The sequence below is a fragment of the Hemicordylus capensis genome, chromosome 9 (genome assembly GCF_027244095.1).
Source record: "Hemicordylus capensis ecotype Gifberg chromosome 9, rHemCap1.1.pri, whole genome shotgun sequence".
Taxonomy (NCBI): domain Eukaryota; kingdom Metazoa; phylum Chordata; class Lepidosauria; order Squamata; family Cordylidae; genus Hemicordylus; species Hemicordylus capensis.
The window spans coordinates 827,050-844,502 of NC_069665.1; the positions used below are offsets into that span (position 1 = coordinate 827,050).

General features: G+C 58.5%; 2 protein-coding genes across 13 annotated transcripts in view; one reads left to right on the plus strand and one right to left on the minus strand.

The window, feature by feature from the left end:
• The window catches only part of SF3B3 (splicing factor 3b subunit 3), a 36,773-nt gene extending 28,388 nt beyond the window's left edge, over nucleotides 1-8,385 (plus strand). For both annotated transcript variants that reach the window (XM_053270981.1, XM_053270980.1), the window contains exons 17-26: nucleotides 1,044-1,198; nucleotides 1,455-1,629; nucleotides 2,378-2,583; nucleotides 3,111-3,267; nucleotides 4,494-4,619; nucleotides 5,284-5,496; nucleotides 5,764-5,862; nucleotides 6,227-6,370; nucleotides 6,739-6,843; nucleotides 7,747-8,385. In XM_053270981.1, coding sequence (XP_053126956.1) covers nucleotides 1,044-1,198; nucleotides 1,455-1,629; nucleotides 2,378-2,583; nucleotides 3,111-3,267; nucleotides 4,494-4,619; nucleotides 5,284-5,496; nucleotides 5,764-5,862; nucleotides 6,227-6,370; nucleotides 6,739-6,843; nucleotides 7,747-7,887 — 1,521 coding nt within the window. In that variant the 3' untranslated portion in view covers nucleotides 7,888-8,385. The remainder of the gene's footprint in view (nucleotides 1-1,043; nucleotides 1,199-1,454; nucleotides 1,630-2,377; nucleotides 2,584-3,110; nucleotides 3,268-4,493; nucleotides 4,620-5,283; nucleotides 5,497-5,763; nucleotides 5,863-6,226; nucleotides 6,371-6,738; nucleotides 6,844-7,746) is intronic.
• A 662-nt stretch (nucleotides 8,386-9,047) lies between these two features.
• MTSS2 (MTSS I-BAR domain containing 2) overlaps nucleotides 9,048-17,453 on the minus strand; it is a 54,879-nt gene continuing 46,473 nt past the window's right edge. For all 11 annotated transcript variants that reach the window (XM_053270989.1, XM_053270992.1, XM_053270988.1 and 8 more), the window contains one exon: nucleotides 9,048-12,413. In XM_053270989.1, the coding sequence (XP_053126964.1) occupies nucleotides 11,638-12,413 (776 nt within the window). In that variant the 3' untranslated portion in view covers nucleotides 9,048-11,637. The remainder of the gene's footprint in view (nucleotides 12,414-17,453) is intronic.

Genomic DNA, 17,453 nt, shown 5'->3' on the forward strand with positions numbered 1-17,453 from the left:
CTGCTCCCCGGCCTTGGGGTTTCCAGGGCAGACCCTGAGGGGAATTGCAGCCCCCCCCCCCCCCGCCGGCTCAGGCCCGGCAGCGAACAAGGAGGACCTGCCCTTCCCTCGCTCTGCCCGTCTCCAGCCCAGCCCGGCGGAAATGAAGGGACGGCACTCAGGCGCTCCAGGCAGACTGGAGGCAGATGCCGTTGGAACAAGCTGGGTCCCTTGCCGCCTTGGGGTGTCTTTGCAGCTCTCAGAAATCGGGCAGACCAAAGCCAGGTTTGAAACTCAGAAGGGATGAGGTCGCTGCCAGATTTGTCAGTACTAGGCATTGTGACGCATAGCTTCACTCCCCAAGCAGGTGCGGGTTCCACCAGATGGGACCCTTGTGACCTGCTGGTTTTGGGATCCAGTCCTGGGTAGTTTTGGAAGTTCCTGGCAGACACAATCCTGGCTTCACAATAAAGGGGCTCGGAACAGCCCGGAGATTTTTCTAGGAGGGGTTAAGCATATGTACACCACCAAGGCAAGTGCCGTTTCCACGAGGCGAGATCCTTGCAAGGTGCTGACCTGGATGCACAGAACTAGGGCCTTTGGGGAACCTTCAGATGTCTGGCCACCAAAGTAGTGGCTCTTTATCGTTTGAAGACTCTCCTTTTTAGAGAGGCTCTTTAGTGTTTATGTTTGCGTTCTGTGTCTGGTGGTTTTTTTAACTTTTTAATTTGTCAAGTGGTTATAACTGGCTCCTGTTTTTAGCTAACCTTTTAAAGAAATGTACTGTTCCTTTTTTTCTTTTTAAAACTGCTTTACCATTCTTGTGAGTGACCTCAAGCAGAACTGTACTGGAGGGACGGGATACAGAAGTTTTGAATTTATGAATGAATCAAAAGCTTCCTTGGGGGCACATCTGAGGGCTTCTGCAGTCTCCCATTTTGGAAATGGCCTCTCCTCCTGGCACCTTTGGCTCGGCATCCATGGGGCCAGGCTCTCCTAGGAGCACGCCGTCTCTCCGGGGCCCCGGCTACTAGCTGACGTGACTCTCTGTCCCCCTGCTCCAGGTCCTGGCCATGTCGAGTCGGTCGTGGCTGAGTTATTCCTACCAGTCCCGCTTCCATTTGACCCCGCTTTCCTACGAGACGCTGGAGTTTGCCTCTGGCTTTGCCTCTGAGCAGTGTCCGGAGGGCATTGTCGCCATCTCCACAAACACGCTGAGGTATGCTTGGGTGGAAGGTGTCGACGGCGGGGGGGCCGAGCACCAGGAACAGCCAGTCTCCTCTTTGCTCACGCTGGGCTGGCTGTCCATCCTACGCCCACTCCTGCACCGGCAGAGAAAGAGCTACGGAGCATCCAAGTGCTTGCGTTGAGCTGTGGTCCTGTGTGGCCTTTTCCCCGGGCGGTGCTGGCGTTGGCTTGATCGGGCCTCATTTCCAGCAGTGCTTAACGTCTGGGCTGATTTCCCCTTCCGCCAGGATTTTGGCGTTGGAGAAGCTTGGAGCTGTGTTCAACCAGGTTGCCTTCCCGCTGCAGTACACCCCCAGGAAATTTGTGATTCACCCTGAGAGCAATAACCTGATCATCATTGAGACTGACCACAATGCTTATACGGAGGCCACTAAAGCCCAAAGGAAGCAGCAGATGGCGGAGGTAACCGGAAGACCCCTGCGGGTCTGTCTCCCCCCCGCGCGCAGGGCTCCGTTCCCAGCAGAGAACACATGGGCGATGGGAAGGGGTGGAGGGCAGTGCAGCCCTGGGGCTCCAGTGGAGCAGAGGAACCTGCCGCTGCTTTCTGGGGCTGCTCCGAACTCGCTCTGCCAGTCTGGAGAAAGAGCTGGCCTTGGGCAGCTGCTCCGGGCCAGGAGACCTCATTGCTGGCTCCTGCAGCCCAGAGGCTGCCTGCTGGCCGAGGCCCTTCTTGCCCCTGGCAGGACCATCGGGGTTAGGGGCTGTCTCCTTGCAGCACCTGCCAGCCTCCCCTTCCCTGAGAGACAGGACCAGCCCCTCCTGTGGCAAGAAGCCTGCCAGCTCCTTCCGAGGCGGGCGGGCGGGCTGGCTTCTCCCACACTCCCTCCTGGGCTAGGTCTCTGTCTCAGGCCAGCAGGAGGCCCACAGGGACACACGTGTGTGAGTGTGAGTGACACACTCCTCCATTTCACTGCATCTCTTTGTGCATTTGCGGAAGACTGCCCACATAGCCGCCGCCGCCGCCTTGCAGAGACTAGAACATCGACCTCTTGCTTCAGCAGACAAGAGGGCCCACTTTGACAGGCCACACTGACTTCCATGGCTCTCTGGCCCGGAGCGTTCTAAAGGGTTGCAATCGCTTGGGGCATTGATTGTGTCTGGGGATTAATCGTGCGTGTGTGTTTCCCCCACTTGTCCCCTTCTGTCGCAGGAAATGGTGGAAGCCGCTGGGGAAGACGAGAGGGAGCTGGCCGCAGAGATGGCAGCTGCATTTCTCAATGAGAACCTCCCTGAGTCCATCTTTGGTGCCCCCAAGGCTGGGAACGGGCAGTGGGCCTCAGTGGTCAGGGTGATGAACCCCATCCAGGGCAACACTCTGGATCTCGTCCAGCTGGAGCAGAACGAAGCCGCCTTCAGGTGAGGAGCAGCCGGCCCCGTGGAACCCTGGGGGTCAGGCGGCCCCTCGCCCGGCGGCCCCTCGCCCGGCGGCCCCTCGCCACTCCTGCCATTGCTCTCCGATGGACATGGGGCCCAGTGGAGCAGAAGCAAATGGCGCCCAGTAATGGGCAGTCTGCTGGCTAGTCGGTTGACGGCAGCCCCATTCAGAAAGCTCTCTGCCTCCCCTCAAGTCCTCGCTTGTTCCTGTTGTTGTTATTGCTGCTGTTATGACGAGGAATACTTGCAAGCTGCTTTTCAGCAAAAATGTTCTCAAAAGGGCTAGCTTAAGAGTAGGGATGATAAGCTGATTCCCTGTTGCAAAAGGGCTGGCAGGCTGCAGAGTGACCCCAGGCAGGCAGCTGCCGCAGTCCCCAGTGTGGCAGGGGAGCGGTGTCTCCACTCGCAAAGGTGCGCCCCCCGCCCGCCGGGATGCCCTCCCCTCCCCTCCCCGGAGCCTGCTCTGTCCGCGGCTCCGGCAGTGAGGCTCTCCTCCCGGTTGTCCCCAGTGTGGCCGTGTGCCGATTTGCCAACACTGCTGATGACTGGCATGTCCTGGTGGGAGTGGCCAAGGACCTCATCCTGAATCCACGCTCAGTCGCTGGAGGCTTCGTCTACACCTACAAGCTGGTGAACGGCGGCGAGAAGCTTGAGTTCCTGCACAAGGTGAGTGATCCCTGCCGGGGCGGGCAGGTGGGCCTCGGGGAAGGCCAAGCTTGGCCTCACGAAGCCGCTGCGGAAGAGCAGAGGGGATGAGGCCCCCCCTCATCGTGGAGGGAAAGCGCGGCATGTGGGCGAGGGCCGCAGCTCTGGGAATCCTTGCTTCGTGCGCTGCTCCCACCCAGTCCACCTTGGCAGGACGGGGCGGCAGCGGCGGCGGCTTTGTGTACAGTGCCTGCACCTGTCAGTCCAGCTGCTTGTCTGCCTTGCAGCTGGGAAGGCTTGAGCAACCCCAGTGCTCCTGGGATTTGGCAGCTCTTGCTTCGCCCTCTGGCCGTTCAAAGCGAGGTCAGCTTCTCCTAAAGGAGAGCGCCTGCACAATGAGGTGGCCGGAGTCGGTGGCTCATGGGCTGTCCGGGGACCTGATCCGCGCCCCCCCCCCCCCGGAGGCTTCTGTGGGTGTGGAGGAAGTTGTTGAGCTCTCCTCCCTCCTCCTCCTCACCAGCCAGTGACTGAGCGGCTTCCGCTCCCGCCACCAGGGGGCAGGCTCTTGCGGAGGAAGGCTTGCTGGGGAGGGGCCTTGGCTAGAAGCCGAGGGTCTGCCTGGCCTGCTGTGTGGATCTCCTCTTCTCCGGGCAGGAGAGCCGCCTCCCTCGGCCTTGCCGACGCCCTGAGGGCTCTGTCTCTGCCAGGCTTGTGGTGGTGGCTCAGCGCTCCTGAACCCTGGGCTGCAGGGAGCGTTTGCTGGTGCTCCTAGATGGGGGGGGGGGCGCGCACGGACAGAGGGCCCCTAACGCACCCCCCCCCGCCCGGTGCATCTGCTGCAGGGGCCAGAGCTGCACTGCTGCTATGTGGGCAGGTTGCTGGAGAGAGTGCTGAGTGCTTGGGCTGCACCAGGGGGGCTTGGGGGGGTGGGGCGCCAGGCCGTTGAGAACCTCCACCTGCTTCTAAAGGTGCCCTTTTGCCCCAGCCCCAGCCGCCCTTGAGAAGGGCAGGATTCCCCCTCCACTTTGCTTGCCAGGAGCGGGCGATCTCACTGGATTCCCCTTTGCAAGCATCGTCCCTTGAACTGCTGGACCGGTTTGGTCAAACGGATCGGCCAGGGCCAGCAGTTGGGTTTGAACATGCTCCGAATTTGAACTGCCCCGCACCCCTTGGGCCGTGCACACCCCTACTCCTTGGCTGCCTGCCTGCCGGGGGGAGGGCTTCTCCTGACATGCTTCTCTCTCCAGACCCCCGTGGAGGAAGTGCCGGCAGCAATTGCCCCCTTCCAGGGCCGCGTGCTGATTGGCGTGGGGAAGTTGCTGCGGGTCTATGATCTGGGCAAGAAGAAGCTGCTCCGCAAGTGTGAGAACAAGGTACCGGCCTTGGCCTCTGGGAGAGTGTTCGGGGGGGGGGTGACCCTCTGGCAGCCTCCAGGCCCCTGTCCTCCTGCCAGCACTTGGGGTTCCTTCCATAACAGGTGTGCTAAGGCGGGGCTTGGCCTTGGGTGGCGCTGCCTCCCTCCTCCGGATCTCTCTGCCCCTTCTGCTGGTGCCTCTGTCTGACTACGTGAGGCCCCCGTTCTTGGAGCCATGCGGTGCCTCTTCCTCGTGCAGACAGCTGGCTGAGGTGGAATGGGGTGCTGGCACCGCTCCAGGCCAAGGGCGTCTGGTCCGGCCATGCTGGGCCCCAACCCTCTGTGTAGAGGAGGGGTTTTCTCTTGCATCGCTGCTGCTGGTTTCCCGCCCTCTGGAGTCCTTTCCAGACCCAGGAATGCTGGTTGGGCATTGGCGGGGGGGGCGGGGGGAGGGGGGCGTCCTGAGCATTTGTGCAGATGCAGAAAGTGGGTCCAGATAAGCCTCCCCCCCCGGCTTAGTTGTGGCCAGTGGCACCTGGGGTGAGATGGCTCTGATGGGGGGCCGGGGGAGGGCTGTCTGTGTGGTCAGCCAGTCATGGGGTTGGGGGACTGTCTGAGCAGAGCCCCCCCCCGCCCCCCCTCCTGCTTCTGAGCGTGCATTTCTGTCTTGCTGTCCTTCCAAGCACATTGCCAACTACATCAGCGGGATCCAGACCATCGGGCACAGGGTGATTGTCTCCGATGTCCAGGAGAGCTTCATCTGGGTGCGCTACAAGAGGCACGAGAACCAGCTCATCATCTTTGCCGACGACACACACCCCCGCTGGGTCACCACTGCCTGCCTCCTGGACTATGACACGGTGGCCGGAGCCGACAAGTTTGGCAACATCTGTGTGGTGAGTCTGCCTGCGGCCCTCCCCGGAGGAGCCTCCTGCCGCCCTTGGCGGTGCTGGTGGGAGAGCCCAGCCCGCCTTCGCCCCTGGATCTGTGCTGCGTTCTGCCCAGGGAGAGAGGCTGGGACCCGTGCTTGGCTGGCTGGCTGGGCGGGCCTTCTTGGCACGAGCTCTCTGAAATGCACACCCACTCGCGCCTCCCACGCAGCCCCGTTGGCCAGATCCGTGCCCATGCAGTGAGTGTGTCTGTCTGCTCCTCCCCACATGCAGGTGAGGCTGCCTCCCAACACAAACGACGAGGTTGACGAGGACCCAACGGGCAACAAGGCTCTGTGGGACAGAGGACTGCTCAATGGTGCCTCCCAGAAGGTAACGGAGGCAGGCCCTTTGGGGGCAGCGGACCCACCCACAGGCTGTTTCTAGCTCTGGCCTGTAGTGGTATTCTGCTCAGTGCAGTCTCCATTAAGAAATCAAAGCAAACACCTAGAAAGAGCTCTAATTATTAAAGCCCCCATGAAAATGTCTGCCTGGCTTTGGCACGCCAGAGGAACCTCCCTGGGCGGTCTGCTGTACTGCAGTGCGGAAAAGCTTTTTCGCAAATCCCAATGGCTGCTTGCCTGCTGTGGCAAGTCCTAGAAGCCGGCTTCTTGACAAGTCTGTCCAAGGAGAACACGAAGCCAGGCCCGCTTCTCTCCCCGAGCCTTGGCTGCAGCCCTGCTTGTCTGACTTCCAGGCAGAGGTGATCATGAACTACCACGTCGGAGAAACGGTGCTGTCGCTGCAGAAGACGACTCTGATCCCCGGGGGCTCCGAGTCGCTCGTCTACACCACCCTGTCGGGAGGCATTGGCATCCTGGTCCCCTTCACATCGCACGAGGTCAGGGGAAAGTCCGCTTGTGGTGGGGACCGTCGAGCAGTGTCTGCTTGGCGCAAGAGGGGCTCGGTTGGATCGCCCCTTTTGGCAGGGCTGCATGGATTCCGGGCACCTCAGGAGCAGCCTGTGGCTCCAGCTGCAGCCGCCTGAGGGGGAGCGGGCCTCTAACGGGTGCCTCTGAGGTGCTGCCAGTCTGTTGGACTCCCCACCCCATGGCAGCCCCCAGCAGGGGGGGGGGCAGGGCATGCAGCTTCTGCCAGCCAGCAGGCGGGGCCGAGAGCCCTCTGGGCTGAGCGGCTGTGCCCTGCTGGGCGGAGGGGATGTCTTGGGGCCCTTTCCCTCCCCTGACTGTGGCGCCTTCCTCCCTTCAGGATCACGACTTCTTCCAGCACGTGGAGATGCACCTCCGGTCGGAGCACCCTCCTCTCTGCGGGCGGGACCACCTCAGTTTCCGCTCCTACTACTTCCCTGTCAAGGTAGGCTGGCCTGGGCTTGCCTGCCGCTCTTGCCCGGGCACTGGAGGAAGCGGGTCGCTTCTGTCCTGCCTCTTCCCGTCTGACCTGGGTGACTTCCTTGAACTGCCACGGAAGGGAGCCCCACGTGAGCCATCCAGGTGCCTGTTGCTGCTGCTGCTGAGAAAAGGGCTCTGCCCCCCCTCAGCCAGGCAGAGTTCTCCAAATAGCCTATCGAGGAAGTGATGAGCAGATGGTTCCCCGTCTGCAAAGGAACCCCAGGGAGGCACCAGTGGAGGGCAGCTAGACGGGCCCGGGCCCCTTGCCTCCCCTCTGCTCACTTGGAAAGGTGCCTCTTTGCCCAGGGCGGGAGTCCCTTTTCCCCTGGGACTTGCAAGAGGGAGGTCCTGCCACGGTTCGGGGTGTGGGGGGGGGGGGGGAGTGCATGCCTCGAGCTGACCTACCTGTTTGGGGAGAGCCGTCCTCTGGCCATGCTGTCAGAACCGGGCTGCCTCCCTGCCTGCGTCTCTAGGAGCAGCCGTGCCGCGAGATACTCTGGCGTGACCTAACAGACCACACCAAGGGCTCTCTGGAAACTGTGGAAGAAATCAAGGGCTGTGCGGGGGGTGGGGGGGGTGTTCCCTCTGGAGCTTCACCTCCTGCACTGCTCCAAACAGCCCCCTCCCCAAGCTCTGCTGCCCTTGGCCCTCTTGCCTGTGCAGCCCCCTGCAGGGACTTGAGCCCCTGGGCTGAGTTGAGGGAACTTTCATACCGTGGCTTGGATCTTGGGTAACAGCAGGAGGGGGGCTGGCTGGCTGCAGTCTGTGTCCCCGCTGGGGCTGCCCTGTAGGATGGCTGTTGCCAAAGTGCGGCTCTCTTGGCCTGTGGCAGAAATTCCCAGCTGGCCCCTCTTCTTCCTCCCTCCAGAACGTCATTGACGGGGACCTGTGTGAGCAGTTCAACTCCATGGAACCCAACAAGCAGAAGAACGTCTCGGAAGAGCTGGACAGGACCCCGCCGGAGGTGTCCAAGAAGCTGGAGGACATCCGCACCCGCTATGCCTTCTGAGCAGGCGCCATGCGGGGACCTGGCCAGGACTCTGTTGCTCCCAAGAGGCCCTCTTGCAGCTCTGCTTGGCTTGGCCCCCTTCTGGCTCCCGGGCCTTGCAGGCCAGATTGGGCCCAAGCTCTCTTGCCCATACTGTTCCGGGGCCAGGCCTGCCTCCCCGAAGGGGGGCTGCTGTACCCCTGGCCAAGCTGCCTCTTGCCCCGCCACGCCTTCCCTTGACTGCTCTGGACAGCGCCCTTGCTGAGCGCTGGGGTGGGGGGGGGAGGGTTGGAGGGGCCCTTTAGGTTTGGTGGCTCGGCTCTATCCCACGCCACTCCGGCCCGTATTTGGAAAGCCCTTGTAGGCGTGGCTGTGATGAGTTCTCCATTGTGCTGTTTTTACCTGCCTGTTGTAAATAGAGTCTTGTACAATGTTCGCCCTTCTCTGCGGCAGATGCTGTGCCTGGGCTTGAATTTTTCATAAAACTTGGGGCATATAAATTAAAGCCTGGTAGATGAACCTGTCAGCTTGATGGCCTCTTTCAAGGCTTGGTCTGGGGGGTGTCTGCGTGTGTGTTTTGCTCTGCTCTCTTTCTCGCCAGCCTCCCCTTCGCTCCCTCAATGCCCTCCACAGTTGCTCAGCTCAAGCCTTGTGCTGGCCCCAGATTACCACCCCCCACCCCCATCACCCTGCCATGGAAGGGAAGCGGTTTAGCTTCTCGAGTCATCCTTCTGCTACCGCGATTGTGACCGAAGGGGCAGAACAGCAGAGCGCCCTTATCTGTGAGGCATGGCTGATGTGCCACTTCCAGCTACATCCCACATGAGCCAGGGGACCACAGTTGCCTTCTTCCCTTCCTCCTGGAATGGCCCAAGGAGACATCATATGGTGCATTCAAAGGACTGGGCAGGGTCCTAAATCTCCGGCTCTAATGTTTTCCTCCCTCCTTTTGCTGTCAGGAAAAGTTGCAAGGGCACTTACAATGAAAACCACAAATTCTCAAGAAGTCCTCCTACAAGCAGCCATTCCGTGGTGGGATGCTGAAGTGGTGTGCCTTCTGGGGAATGAAGACAGCAGCTGCCCCCTCAAGGGTGCACACCTGTCCAAAGAGCATGTAGCCTCCGGGGGTGGGAGCAAGAAGCAAGCACCCAGGAGGAAGGGCAGTGGGGACGCCAGCAGTCTCAAGTACAGTACGACTTTTATTAATACTGGGATCTTCACAGTGCATTCGTTACTTGTAGCAGTGACTAGTTTAAATGGAGGAGGGGAGGGGAGGGTAATTATCTTGAAGAGAGAGAGCGAGACCAGGTGAGACAGGAGTGCTAGAAAGGGGAGGGGGAAATAAATTAAAAAAGAGAAAAAGGAACAGGTTAACAACAGCACCAGAATAGTTACGTGGGTTGAAAGACATTTTAAAAGGAGGCTTTTTGTCTCTGTACAAAAATGGAAAATAAAAAGCAAATGCACACAGAGGTCACGCATCATTGCTGTTGTCATGTCTGGTCATGACAGGGAGGCATGGAGCCCACTGCTGGGCTGGTCGGTTAGAACTAGACTCTTATTTCTACGACAGTATAAGAGGGTTACAACATCACACACACACACACACACACGGCTGGGGAGACTGGGTTTGGAGGAGACGCTGCTGCTTTGGCGCTATGTACATCGTCCGGCTCCTCCTTGCGCCCCGCTGTGCTTTGCCAGGGCCGGCAGCAGGGGAGACGCACCGAAAAGGGCCCATGGGGGTTGTGCTTGCTCCACCCTGTGGTGGGGTCCCTCTTGAAGCAAAGGCCCCACGGCTGTGCCCCCCCCGCCCCCGTATGCAGCAGCAGAGTCTGCTTTGCCCCGGTGGGCCGGCTTCTCCTCCTGCCTCCTTTCCCCAGCAAGCCTGCCGGTACCCTGCGCCACCTCCTGTGCCAAGCCGGCTCTCCCTCCCCCCTCCTCTTCAGCCACAGTCCTTCTCGACCTCCTCCCTTCCCATCACCTCTCGGACCTCCAGTGAGCTTGTCAAAGCCTCTTCCTCTTGCCCAACATCACATTCCACTTGCCAACAGGAATGACTTACCAGACTTTCTGGGGAGAGGCTGGGGGATCATGGGGGCAGGCAGCAGAGCGTTGGCTGGAGAGAGGGGCAGGAGCGGCCACCTTCGGCACGAAGAGCTGCAAGGGACAGTCTTGGGCAGAGCACGCTCTCTCTCTCTCTGCTGGCAGGCAGCCTCTTGGGAATGCACCGGCACTGGAGGGACCACACAGGCAGCCCCTCGGCTCAGGCCAGCCACGGGTGCCAGCAAGGCAAGAGGAGTTCCGGCCGGGCTGCTTCCCTTCCACAGCTAGCCCTGCCCGCCAGAGGCTGCGAAGGCGGGGTCAGTTTGGCCAAATGGCCCCTCGCTTACACTGCCACGGACGCATCCCGTTCATGCTGCAGAGCTGCTGAAAGCCGCACCATCCACCCCTTCGGAGTAAAGGGGGGAAAGAGGGAGTGCTCACATGGCACAGTACAGCCAATGGGGGCTCAGGCGGCCATGATACGGCCGGGCCAAGCAACCGAGCGCGAGGCCACTGCTGCCTGCCTCAGTCACGGGGGCTGACCAACCTCCAAATGCACGCTGCAGATCTTTTCTATCCCCTTCAAAGGCTGCCGGAGGTGGGGGGGACGGGGCCTCTCTCTATTCACAAAGGCCCCTAACCCCTCCGCCACCTTTGGCTCAGCCCTTGCCTGGGCTCCCTTGCAACCTGCACGCAAAGCCACTGGGCCAGCTGACCCCCCCAGTCACTGTACTCCCCCCCCGGAGGGCCGCTCAGTGACCTGCTTCCCCGGCACCCACACGGCCAACGCCACCTCTGCCCTGCTGGCAACCCTGCCCTTGTGGCCTGCTGTAGCTCCATGGGAAGGCTGGAGTGGGGCATGGAAGCAGCGGGGCGCGCGGGAGCCCATGGCAGCCCCCTCTGGGCGTCTCTGATGACGGGGGGGGGCACAAGCCCCGCCCCGCCTCCTCGTCCAGCGAGCTCTCCCACAGGGGCAGCCCAAGGGCCGTGCTGGTGGCTAAGCCAGGAGGCAGGAACCTGCCAGGAGGATGGTGCCCCTCCTCAGAAAACAGCCCCTCTGCCTGCCCCACAGCCGGGTTCCTGCCGCCACTGCTGCCGCTGGGAAGAGGACCCTCGGGCAGCCGGGACTGCTCCCATCGCTGGGGCCAGGGGGAAGGTCTTTTAAACCAGCGGATATAAACAGATGACAGAAACACAGAAAAGTCGAGGCGAAAAAGAGGGAGGACAGTGGGTGGGTGGGGGGGGGATTCAGCACAAGACGAAGAGCGCCTCTTCTGTCCAGAGGAGGAGGAGGAGGAGGGAGCAGCCTGCAGGAGTGGCGGCTTGCGGGACGCTGCCCTGTGTGTGCCTCTCAACGGCAGCTGCTCCATCCAGGCGAGGTCTTCACTCCTCCCTGCCCAACGCACAGCCGGGCGGGGGGGGGCTCTAGCGGGGTGTTGGCAGCAGCTGAGCTCTACAGGAGGGGAAGAAGGTGCAGAGCGCCTGGAGGAGGCGGCAGAGGAAGACGGCGGCGCAGAAAAGAGGCTCCCAAGCCAGGCCAGGGGCGGGCAGGCGGGCCCTCGCCAGCGCGCTCCTCAGCTTCGTCTCTTCTCCATCCCGCCTCGGACGCGAGCTCCATAAAGTGGCTTCGCCTTGTGCGGCTTGTTAGTTCTCGGCTTGCTGTCCTGCTGCTTCCTGGCCCAGTGCCGGCTCCGCCATTGCTCTCCGGCCTCTGGGAAGGGGGCATCACAAAATCCGCGGAGCCGACCGGTCGTTGGTGATGGTCCTGCGCAGGCGCACCCCCCGCCGGATGGCCACCAGCATGTCTTCGGCAGGGGGGTCGCTGGAGGCGGCCGGGGGCGGCGCGGGCGTCTCCTCCCCGGGGCCCAGGGTGGGCAGCCCAGTGGGGAAGGGGAACTGGCCCTCCGCCAGGGCGTGGGCGCTGGCCACCAGCTCCCCGATCTTCTCCACCAGACTGTGCCGGTTGGCGGCCAGCTGCTGGTCTTCCTCCTCGGCGGAGAGGTGCGGGCCAGCCCCCGCGTAGACCGAGATCTCCATGACGCTGCTGCCGCTGCCCCAGGCCGTGTTGGGGAGGCTCAGCCTCTTGGGCGAGGCTTTGGCCAAGTCCATGGCGTTGGGCGAGGCATCGTCGGCATAGAAAACGCACTCCTCACTACCCACCCGGGTGGGGCCAGCGTAGCCCGGGGAGTCAGGCACTGTGGGGGTCTTGACGGGGACAATGGGGGGTCTGATGGGGATCGGGCCAGCGCTGGAGAGGGTGCGGCGCACCGTGGGCTTGGTGGAAGGCGTGCGGCGGATGGTGGCCACGCCCGGCGTGGCGCTGGCAGGCAGGGCACTACCTGTGGGCAGGCCAGCTGTGGAAGCCGGTCTCTTGGTCTGGATCATGCGCCGGTAATTCTGGGCAATGGTGCTGTTGCGTGGCATGGTGGAGGACTTGTCCAGGCCGCCCTGGCTCTCTCCTTCCACGTCCCCGTTCACCGAATAGCAGTCGTAGTCCGAGCCTGAGGAAGTGGCGGGAAGAAGACGTCAGCACCCTGAGGAGAGCCCCCACGAGTCCCCCACCACCACCACGTGTTGCACCCTAACCCTTGCACAGAGGGGAGCACAGGCTAAGTCTGGCCTAAGCCCCTGCATGCCCTAGAAAGAGAGGCCAGCCAAAAACGTGGCCTCCGAACTGGCGGAAAAGTCTTGTTTTTGACATTCACAGTTGGCCTGTGGCACTTTCCAGACTTGGCAATAATAATGGGCAATCATACAACTAGGTGCGGCAGAGAGCCATGAAAGGAGCTCCCACTGCTTTTAAAGGGAGAGAGTTCCACAAGGCAACTGGTCTCTTTCTGCACTTCCAGACAAGACACACTGATGGAGGGTCTCAGGCAGTACAAGCTTTACTGCCTGAGGCCAATGCTGGTGAATTGTGCCCATCTTCTTGTATTTACTTACAAGCAGCCAAGGGGCATTGAGCTGGGTACTCCCCAAGACCAGCATAGGAACATAGGAAGCTGCCATACATTGAGTCAGACCCTTGGTCTATCTAACTCAGTATGGTCGACACAGACTGGCAGCAGCTTCTCCAAGGTGGCAGGCAGGAATCTCTCTCAGCCCTATCTTGGAGATGCTGCTGCCAGGGAGGGAACTGGGAGCCTTCTGCTCTTCCCAGAGTGGCTCCATTATCCCCTGAGGGGAATCTCTTCTCACACTTCTACTCTCCCATTCATATGCAACCAGGGTGGGCCCTGCTTAGCTCAGGGGACAGGTCCTGCTTGCTGCCACAAGACCGGCTCTCCTCTGGTGATGATCACAACTGCATGCAGCCCTTTACAGCCTAACTTGGTCCTCACAACATGTGATGGCAGCTGAATCAGACGGCCCTTTCAGATCGTGATTTATTCCTGCTTCAGTGCAAATTCGAGATGGGAGATGGAATAAGCTGTCCACATGCCATTCCAAGCTCTTAGTGTCATTGGCTGAGAAGCGGGGGGAAAGCCGTGTCTTTTCTATACTGCTTTTAGAGATGTGCACAAATCGTATTTTGTGCTTCAACTCAAGCTTGAATTGAATGGCAAAATATGAGGATCGATTTGTTGAAACAGCGGCCATTACCGGCTGTTTTGACGAATCAACTTGAATCGATTCAAGGGATTCGGCCATAGGGAACAATGAGGAACTCTAAACACGCCATTGTTCCCCATGGGTGGCTCCTAGGGGGTTGTGCGATAGGGCATGATGGGTGCTACCTACCACCCAGCCAACCCACAAAAGCAACTGGCAAGGGAGCAAAATGTAAATGTAAAACAAATTACAAAATGTAAAACAAAGTTTTTAACCTTTTCCCCAAACTGGGAAATTCCCCCAAACTTTTAACAATTTTTTAAAATATTTACTCCAAGTCCTATGGGTTTGTTTTTTGCTTTTCCCCCTTAAAAGGTAATTTTCTAAAAATCACCTGCTTGCCCATTTCTTTTGTGGGTTGGGTGGTAGTAGCAACCTTCAAACCATACCACTCAATCCATTTTGGTGTCCCTAGGACCTACCCAGGGGGAATAATAGGGTGCATCAAGTTCCCCATTGTTCCCTATGGCCGGAACAAGCAGAGAGTACAAATTTTGCAATCCTGCCTTGAAAAACACTGCAGAGCAGAAGCACACAGTCCCTCCCAACACAGAACACCACATTTTGCCAAATATACAGTCCAGCAATGGCTCAGAAAGAATCTCTGGCCCAGAATCCACTACCATCCACTGTGCCTATGCTGCAGTAACATCACGGGCACATAGGTGAGCAGGGGTAAGGACCCGTTGAGTCTGACGATAATGGAGATGCTGCAGCACATGCCACAGCATACCCTGAGGTCCATGCTCCTGCTGGCAGCAATAGAGCTGGTGTGTCTTCTGCTAGTGGCAAGGCAGCTGCTCTCTCTCACACAATTATAACTCCTTACTTGAACATAGCAACAGCTGCCACAGCAACCCCCTTAGCAGCCAGCAAGCATAGCCATCAGCTCAGCTAGAACGTCTTCAGCCACATTTTTATTGAGTACATCTTGCAATGCAGATTGCAGAGCAGACCAGAGCAGTGAGACATGGAGCTCATCACAGCAATCACCAAGAAATATTACACACAGAAACATAGAGCTGAGCTGCAACTGTCCATTACTTGCCACAACACCATTTCACAAACAGACCAACCCACAACTCAAGGGCGACAGGCAGGAACCCAATTGATCTCAGACTGATTCTGCCTTTATCAATTTGAGATCTAACAAAACCAGATAGTTAACAGCAAGCAACAGCACAGCAAGCAAACTGAAAATCACAAAATCAAACCTTCCTTCCTTTCATCCTGTCTGCCACAGAGAGTCATGGCCTGATGGACCAATGGTCTGACAAGAAGCAAAGCTTATACTCTTACCATGGAAGAGATTTTTGTTCTTCTCTTCTTCTCCAGTGTACATCCCTACATGAAGGGATGTTGTAGTTGGGGGCAAACAATTGGAGCAGCCGGAAGAAGCCGGCATTCTCCACCACCTGGAATGGCTGTTCGTCCAAAGGGATCATCTCCCCAATGGTCCAGGTAATGAGATGATGGCTCTGGACGATCAGACTCTTGCCCACTGAATGCATAGGCCACTTCCCCTGCCTGGGAGCGGAAGGAGGAGCAGCTGCCTTGCCACCAGCAGAAGACACAGCAGGCTTATTGCTGCTGGCAGGGCATGGACCCCCAGCTATGCCATTGCAGGTGCCACAGCATCCCCATCACAGTAAGACGCTCGGGGTCTTTACACCTGCTGCCCTGTGTCTTGCAAGGGATGCAGGCAGCAAGGTGTGGGTCACCATGGTGGAGCTCAGAATAGTCCCACACCAGGCTGCTCTTGGTCCGGGATTGTTTTGGTGGTGGTGGGTGGAACTGAAGCTGCCAATTCATTCTGGAAGCTGCCGCCGCCACCGTCCAGGGCTGAGAAGGTCCAGGAAGCAGAAGTAGTTCCTGCTCCTCCTCAGTCTTAGCTGGGGTGTGTGCACTGCCAATGGGGATTGGGGAAGATGGAGAGAGCAATCTGGCTGGGCTAGGAGCTGATGACATCTCCTCCTCCATTGCCACGGGAAAAGCTTTTTCCCTGACAGGGGAGGACTCTCCACCATCATCCCCCAATTCTACCTCAGCTGCTACAGATGGCTGTCTTGCGGGACCAGGCTCCTCCAGAAAGGAGAGCATGCACACATCAGTGGGATCGACTCAGGGAGCAGGCCCCTCTCGCCATCATCCACCACGACCAGCAGCATCACGCCTCCCTCTGCCTGCCACTCTGCTCCTGGCACAGCCACCTGGCTCTGCTTTGCACCCTTCCAGATATCTTGGGGTTTTCCATCCTAACTCTGCCCTAACTCTGATGTGGAGTAGGTGTGTGAAGCACCTTTAAGGGGGTGTGAGTCTGGGGGTGGCCTGTGCTCTGTGCGCCACACAGAACTCTACGTTCTAATAACCTGACCATGGCGGGGGTGGGAGTGGCTTTCACCTTCTGGCTAGGGGCTTCTGTTCCGGTGTCTTTGGCTGGTGTCTGCCAGGTGTTGCTCTCGGAGGCACTCTGGACCAAGCAGACACCGGGACTCAACAGCTGGGGAGGAAGGAAGATGGGTGGCAGCAGGGTTTTTTCTTCACCCAAGAAGGAAAAAAGGAAACGGAGAGCGGCTGGCAGGGTGGGCACTAGACAGAATAAACCAGCCTAAAACCAAAAATGATTCCACCAGGCACAGAGACAGCAGCAGCAATGGGGCAGCTTGGGGCTGCAAAAGAAAGACGAAAACAGATCACCCCAGTTATTAAAGCCACTGGGGGCTACAAGAAAAAAGGAAAAAATGCACAGGGGGAGGGTTCAAAGTAGCACCCAGTTAAAGCCACTGGGGGCTCCTGGTACAATTAAAGAAAAAATAGGGGGCAGTAGGAAACAATACAAGCAGTTGCTGGAACTGCAGATTAAAAGGATTAAAAAAAAAAAAAAGACACACAAATAAGCCAGCAGACACTCTCTGTCTCTCTCTCTCTCTCCATTCACTGAGCCATGCAGGCAGGCCCAGACCACCACCACCAATCTCATTATCCTTCTCTCCTGAGGCACGAATGTCTCTGCCTCCAAACAGCCCCTTAAATATACATTTTTAAATCCCTCCTTTGGCCTCCCCACTCCCCGGGCCCTCCCCACAGCCAATGGGGGCACAGTTGCTCCTGACAACACTTTATTTAAGAACATAAGAACTGCCCTGCTGGATCAGGCCCAAGGAGGCCCATCTAGTCCAGCACCCTGTTTCACACAGTGGCCCACCAGATGCTGCTGGAAGCCACCGGCAGGAGTTGAGGGCAGGCCCTCTCGTCTCCTGCTGTTACTCCCCTGCATCTGGTATTCAGAGGCCTCTGAAGCCAGAAGTGGCCTATAGCCCTCAGCCTATTTGAATGCTAACAAGCCAACCAATTAGCAAGGAGATCTCAAGCCAATCGGAAGCCAGTGCAGTAAACCAATCAGTAAGGGAAAAACGGCCCTCCAAAATGGCATTCACCACTTGAATGAATTGAATCAATTCAAGCTCGAATTGGGGCTGATTAGATTCAAACTGGAATCAGGCCCTTTATTTTAGGGGCAATTCGATTTGAGTTCGAATCACTCTAATCACCCTGATTCAAGATCAAATTGATTTGCACATCTTTGCTCCTTTTATTTCCACTTGAAAAAGACAACACTTTTTCAGATTGTCAGCAGATGGTGTTAAGCATTTACGCGGCATACTTGACCATCACCTGGACAGCTCATTGAATTTCCTGTTGGAATCTACATTGGAGTTGGGAGAAATTACTGTCTGGGAGAGCCCAGAGGATAGCCTGAAAAAGGGCAGAACATTTCTAAAGAATCTTATCACCCACCCTGCCTGCCCCACTCCTCACCCTGACCCTTTAGCCCAAATCCCTTTTCTTTTTGTGCCAGTCATTCGGCGGCCCTGATCCTTTGGTGGACCTCCTCTGACCCCCTGGCTCCAGAGAAGACGTCTGGCCCA